This window comes from Carex rostrata, chromosome 33 (genome assembly GCF_964058835.1).
Source record: "Carex rostrata chromosome 33, lpCarRost1.2, whole genome shotgun sequence".
Classification (NCBI taxonomy): Eukaryota; Viridiplantae; Streptophyta; class Magnoliopsida; order Poales; family Cyperaceae; genus Carex; species Carex rostrata.
Window position 1 is genome coordinate 3,453,169 of NC_135950.1, and position 7,575 is coordinate 3,460,743.

At 33.3% G+C, this 7,575-nt stretch overlaps 1 protein-coding gene across 1 annotated transcript; it reads left to right on the top strand.

Moving 5' to 3' along the window:
- Nucleotides 1-1,365: 1,365 nt before the first annotated feature.
- Nucleotides 1,366-4,944, top strand: LOC144548373 (GDSL esterase/lipase At1g28600-like; the record flags this gene model as incomplete). Its single annotated transcript, XM_078297039.1, has 5 exons — nucleotides 1,366-1,651; nucleotides 2,448-2,716; nucleotides 3,386-3,538; nucleotides 3,710-3,986; nucleotides 4,468-4,944. Coding segments are annotated over 5 exons (1,254 nt in total), but the record flags the coding sequence as incomplete, so codon positions are not given.
- Between the last annotated feature and the right edge of the window lie 2,631 nt (nucleotides 4,945-7,575).

The window sequence follows — 7,575 nt, forward strand, 5'->3', positions numbered from 1 at the left end:
TGGTTAGATTTTAGTGGAATTAAAAATACATACTATATTATAATTTGGCAAGAAAAAAATTCTTTTGAAAATAAAAAATTTCCATTGGATGGTTATGGAAAATAGAATTTTTATTTTTTTGAAAAGCTTGGTAATTAACTTTATTAGAAAAATGATATATGGCAAGGGGATTCTAAGTGTTTTGTTTGTAATGAGAATAAAATAGGTGACCAACTGTTTGCATGTTACATGTCATATGATTAATAAGATATGACAATTGATAGATGATTTTAATGGTTTTCAATTTATTTCTACTATTATATACAAGAGTTGTGGTATAATATTCACAGAAACTTTCCACACAAAAAGTATTACTTTTGCCACTAAATCAAAAAATAATTCTTCAAATATATAACTCATATTTTGTGTTCAATAAAGATCTGGATCACCCATATCTTGATTGAGGTGAAATGCACAATTTGAGATACTTCAAATTTGACGGTCCGAATCTAAACTCAAAATTTGAGTTACTTTAGGTGATGTTGTCTTTTCCATTATAAAAAAAATATATATATCAGTCCTATATATATATATAGGCTGTGGCTAATTTGCTGCCGGCCTTTTTTTTTTATTTTCTGATGTCCAAACAACAAATCCAAACCGTTAGATGTTTAATCTATACTATAATCTACTTGGAGAGCAAATTTTACATATTTTGTAATTTTTTTACTATTTATTAAGCTAGTTTGAAAACTGCTGATTTCAATGCTGCAGAAATTTACTGAAATTTTGGTAAATGTACATATTTCAAAATACATCAGTATTTATTAACTATTGCTACAGTATAATTAACCCAATATTCATCTCAAGTCTCAGCACATTTCATAACCATTATAGTGCATACCTATGGTAAATTGATTTCTGATTTTCCGTATTCATAAAATTTCATCACATATACTCTCGTGCAAAGGCAGATCACTTGTTTTGTAATAGAAAGTTGAAAAAAATTGATAAAAAATATTTTTCAAAAAATTATATTCCATATGCATCTATACTTTTGTTATTAGCTAAATTAGTTATTAGTTTTTTTAATTTTCATAATCTATATCCAAAAAATAATTAAAAATACTAATTGAAGCAAAAAAAAATGCTTCATACCAATAAGGTAAAAATTTAATCAATAGTTACAATACCTTTGATCTATAAAAATTATATTGTTGAAAAAAACAAAAAGATGTACAAACTACGAATAATAATTCAAAAAAACAAATATGCAAAACAATATGTGAAAATGGATGGTCCAATGAGTGAAGAAATGGAGATGATGGCCTACCATAAGTACTATATATATCTTAGTATCTTACCAACTCTTAAAAAACAAAATATTTAAGGGCTTCCCACAAGGTTGACTCATGGCTCCCTGGCATCTCCTTTTCTCTCTTCAGATCCCTAAACTTGCAAGTTGCAATCCTTATTCTACTTCTATCAAAAACTGGAAATTGTTGTTTCACCCACATTTTCTGCTTCGGCGACTCGATCAGTGACACTGGAAACTACCTCAAGTCGATTGGTAATGCTTATGATCACATCCGTTACCTGCCATATGGGGAGACTTATTTCGGCCACCCGACTGGCCGGTTCTGTGATGGACGGTTAATTCTCGATTTCATTGGTTAGTACACTGTACTCATAAATTTCTTCCTTCTATTCTTAGTTGTTAATTTCTTATGAATTTAGGGATATAATTAGTCAACAAACAATGAATTCAGTTACCAGGTACCCAAAGAAATGTAATATGTAATATGATCACTGTAATAATTGTATGGTTCTGAAAATTGACGGATTCTGAGTTGACTCAGTCGAGTTGGAACGGAATCGGCCAGAGGCGATCCGAGTTATACCCGAGTTACGCGGTGGCCGATTTGGAATCGATGAAATTGGAACGATTCTATCGAGTTTTTGTCCCAATCGGACAGATTGCAATAAGAAAGAATCAAATAAATGGGCCGAACTTTTTGGGCCTGTTAGTTGAAATTTTGGTTAAGTTTTCATTTTTAAATTGTTAGGTGCCTCTTTATTCTCTGGTTTTGTGGTAGCCAGAAATAAAAAGGACTAAATTACGTAAAACAGTAATAGTATAATTTGTTGACAAAATAATAATAATTTTTTTTTTTAAATATCTGAGAGTTTATGATCCGATTCGTCTTTATTCTCACCGATTCATCTGCTTGTGATTCCATGACCAATTTACAGATTCAACTTCCGTTTCCGATTTCCAGAACCTTATAGTTACTAAGAAAATTGCACAAAATAAAAAAAATAAAATAAACCTCAGAATCTTGCCGTGCCAGTTTTAATTTAGATGTGGATTCCATTGGAAATTCCATAAGGAAATGAATAAAGAAGAAGTTACTGTAGCTCTGTTATAACAAAGATATTGAAAGGTTTATATTAATTTCATTGATTAGCGGAAGCATACGGGTTGCCATTTGTTCCGCCATATCTCGCAGGAGAGAGCACAAAAGAGAACTTCCGGCATGGTGTCAATTTTGCTGTCGGTACCGCCACGGCACTCGACAATTCCATCTTTGAATCAATGGGAATGGAGGTGTTCTGGACGAATTACTCGCTTGGTACTCAGCTTGAGTGGTTCAAGAAATTGCTACCTTCAATCTTGGAAGAACCAGGTATTATCTCAATGAAACCTCTTGTTTATGCTTATTTGTGGTTCATGGATGTACAGCGTGTATATATTTTGCTTCATAAAAATTGATTAAATTATAGCCAATAATAGCCAATAATTCAGATGCATGTTCTATTCCACTAACTGGATGTGACAGTTAACATTATTTTGTTCATTAGGAGACAGCACCCATGTTTTTTTTAATACAATCTATCTATTTCAATGAGTTAATTTGAAGCTTTCTCCATGCTTCTTTATAATAATTAATGACAGCCATTAATTAGGTCTTTCTCATCAACTATTTATAATGAAGAAACAAAAACAACATGTTTGTTTTTCAAGATCAAGCGGTCAAAGAAATGATAAAATTTGAATATATAAAACAACTTATAAATTAACTTATAAAAAATTCATTTCTTTAACCGCTTAACCTTGTAGAAAATAAACTCGAAACTTTCAAAAATTTGCATGTACATACATCATTCATGAATTACATGGATTTCTATGGTTTAGATTCAACATTTAAAGTCAATCCGATATACTTTTGAAGTTGTGCTCACCAAATCCTCTTGGTAAGCACATCACACCCTAGCTTTACTCAATTTATTTAGAAGGAAACAAAAATTGAAGAAGAAAATGATATCCAGCCAGACAAGTGTTGATCACCAATCAATGTACAGAATACCCAAAATTATGCACAAATTAATAAATTGAACTGTGCAGGATGGGGGCAGCTCTATCATGAGCAGTGCTTTGTTTGTTGTAGGTGAGATAGGAGGAAATGACTACAATTATTTATTGCCTAGTGGGAGAACATTTGATGAAGTCCGAACTTTTGTTCCAGATGTAATCAGAACCATCAGTTTAACCATTCATGTAAGCATATATTATTTCTTTTCTCTCAACATAGTTTCAACTTTTAAACCTTTAATTTGTTTTATACTTCTTGAACTGTTTTTCTTGATGGTAACATGCTTGACTGATAAATATGCCAGCAATGCTAAACTAATGTATGACTGGAATCTTAATTAATGTACAATTATACAGGAATTGATCGGTCGTGGAGCGAAAACATTATTGGTTCCGAATAATTTCCCTATAGGATGCATTCCGATGTATCTTACGCGGTTCCAAAGCCAGAAAAAGGAAGACTATGATCCAGAAACAGGATGCCTCAAGCACTTCAATGAGTTTGCAAAATACCACAATGCAATGCTTTCGAAGGAGCTTTCGAAGCTTCGGCTTCTCTATCCTGATGTGAATATTATCTATGCAGATTATTATGAAGCTTCCATGAACATCTTTCGCAATCCAAAGAAGTTTGGTAAGATTTCGATATCAAAATCAGTGAGTCATACATTCAACAAGCCACCAATTAAATTCTTATTTGCCTGATAACAATAATGATTATTTTTATGTCATAATGGTCTTATAAAAAATTGATATTGACTTTTTTAGAATTCAAATAAGAATTGAAAGATAGAGCAAAAAAAAATGATTATTTTGTAAAAGAACTTATTACTTATTTTGGAAAAAAAAATATACTCATTATTTCAAAGTTCAAATATGATTCTTCTTGCTGAGCTATACATTCTCTTATATTTTTTGCACAAGCCTCACTTTTCAAGTAGATAAGAAATATTTTAAACTAGTGTTCTTCTATTTATCGTGTGCACTAATTAGATTCACTAAAGTAACTATATATGCTAGACAATATAGTTTAATTTATTCCATTATTAGACCACCATACTAAAATATAATATCCTTCTCATGTGTATTTTTAAACTAGTTATTTTTTTTTGTAGGTTTTAGTTACCCTTTAAAGGCATGTTGTGGGGCCAAAGGCCCTTATAATTACTCATTATTTGCATCATGTGGAAACCGAGGTTCTACGGTTTGTTCGGACCCTTCAAAGTATGCATCATGGGATGGGGTTCACTTGACAGAGGCCGCTTACAAGGCGATTGCATATGGAGTGCTACAAGGGTCGTACTCTTCTCCTCCCATAAGTAACACTTGCTCTGATATCATGCATAATTCGTTCAAGCCTTCTTCTTTCTCCAATGCAATGTAGTGGATGAGATATATATACCTCATATAGGCAACCATTCTTAGTTGTTTATCGTTAGTAGTAAGGAATTTTTTAGGTTGAAAAAAGAGCAAGACAATTTGCATAAAGCACTAGTACTGAAATTTGTTGTACTGCCCATTGAAGGACGTATTGACAAAAAAAAAAGGCTTATTGGGCCAATTTATATTATAATTGCCTTTGGATGATGCTTCTGCCCAAAAGAGTATTTAATTAAGATTGGAACTGTTGTACCGGAGTAAAGCCCAAGTTTTGGATCAGCACTTTTGTCATCTTATTTCTCCCTCATCAATCCTCTCCTCTCTCTTTCTAGTGGTATGGTCGCTAACTTGGCAAATTTGATTGATATCTAATTTTGGTAAATGTACATATTTCAAAATACATCAGTATTTATTAACTATTGCTACAGTATCATTAACCGAATATTCATCTCAAGTCTCAATACATTTCATAACCATTATAGTGCATACCTATGGTAAATTGATATGTGATTTTCCGTATTCAGAAAATTTCATCACATATACTATCGTGCAAAGGTAGATCCAGGATTTTAGTCAGAGTAAGGCACTAGTCTGATTCAAATAGTTAATCGGGTACTAGATACAAACTTGTTTTGTAATATAGAAAGTTGGAAAAAATTGACAAAAAAATATTTTTCAAAAAATTATATTCCATATGCATCTATACTTTTGTTATTAGCTAAATTAGTTATTAGGTTTTAATTTTCATAATCTATGTCCAAAAAATAATTAAAAATGTTAGTTCAAACAAGAAAAAAATTGCTTCACGCCTAACAATAGTTACAATACCGTTTATCTATAAAAATATACATTGTTGAAAACAACAAAAAGATGTATAAATTACGAATAACAATTAAAAAAAAAAAAGTGAAAATGGATGGTCCAATGATTGAAGAAATGGAGATGAGATAAAAAAGTTAGTGCTTCAATTTTACAAGTGAGATCCATCGTCTCATTTAGGGGTGTTCAAATGGTTCGGTTTATTTGGTTTTGAACCGAACCGGTAAGATTCGGTTTAAATGGTTCGGTCGTTCGGTTGAATTGGTTCGGTTCGGTTGATTTTGTGACTTAGTTCGGTTTAAATGGTTCGGTTCGGTTTTGATTTCTCAAAACTGATTAGTTCGATTTATCTCATATTTTATTATTTGAACCCAATTAACCCATAAAAACTCATCTCCAATAGTTCTTAATGATGCACATACACCAAATTTAAATGGACAAAGGATGAAATAAGACCCTTTTTTTCCAACTGGCTCCACCAAAATTTGACGGAAAAAAATAGATCGGCTTCAATAGAGGAAGAAGGAAAATAGCGGCAAAGAGACTCAGTTCTTGTAAATTAGATTGTTGGGCTTATTAGAGATGTAGAGTAGGATAATCATATTTTTCAGCGTAGAGCAAAGGTCTGAAACTTAGTTCTGTAAATTAGTGACCATTACTGTTTTTGACTAAACATGGTTATATTATGTTTTACCCTTCCATTAAAAGAAGACAGGTTGGATATTCTGTAAATCTGTAATTTCTCTTTAATAGAGCTAGATAGGCCATTGAACAAGAATACTTTACACTAAATTACTTGAAATTATGTTAAATTACATTAAAATGCGCTAAATTACGCTAAATTAGACCGATTTTGTGCCTAATTCATAAATAGTAAAAAATAGTAAAAATTGGGATTCTACTAGTTCATTATATAACTAATTTATTGAGCTACTTAGATCGAAAAATAGAAATGAAAATCTTAATCAGATTCTATCGAGAGGCGGCAGATGGCAGTTAGTTAACGCAGTTTTATCTGCGGTGCCCACTTACTTCATGGCAGCACAGGCATATCTATAATCAATTGGGAAGCGGTGTTAATTCCAAAAGAATGGGGGGGATTGGGAATAAAAGACTTATCCCTACAGAACATGGCTCTCATGTTAAGATGGTGGTGGACTGCAATTACAAAACCTGGAGCACTATGGACTGTCGTTATTACCAGGATAAGGAGGGAAGGAAACGAAGCGGTGATAAGTCCTTTTTTCTGGTCGGATCAAGGATCCTTCTTCTGGAATCAATTGCAAAAGCTAAAGCCCCTCTTTCACTGGTGTGTGTTTTGGAAGGTCGGGGATGGTAGAAGTATAGCTTTCTGGTATGACTCGTGGCAAGGGCTGCCCATTATCGGGCATTTTGACCAGCCTCCAGACTATCCTAGAGTCTCACTGAGAGATGCACAACCAATTCTCCATGTGCTAACATCTGAGACTTTTGAAATTTAGTTACAGAATGATGAAGCGGATATCCTTTACTGGCGCTGGGAGCCGGGGGGAGCCTACAGCTCAAAGTCGGTATACAAGGTAATGGCTGGAGGGGGGAAATTAGGCTGGCACTACCTAGAGATTTGGTCTTGCAAGGTACCTCAGACAGTGCGTATTTTCGCGTACCTGGTTCTCAGGGGTAAGATTTTAACTCATGACAACTTGGCGGTAAGGAACATTAGATGTGAAATGGAATGCTACATGTGTGACAATTGTCCTATTGAATCCATTTTACACCTTCTGTTTTTGTGCCCTAACGCAGTGCATGTTTGGTTTGAAGTATCCAATAAGCTGGGGTGTAGGATCATGGTACCAGGTATGTCAGTGGAGAGTATTTGGGACAGATCTTGGAATCTGGTGAGAGGTACCGGCAAAATGACAAAGAAGAAATGGGCTGCATGGTTCATTTGTGTGTGTTGGCACACTTGGAAACATAGAAATGAACGCATATTCAGAAATAAACGAGTGGAAGCAGCTTTGTTGGCAGAAAGAATAATAGTGGAG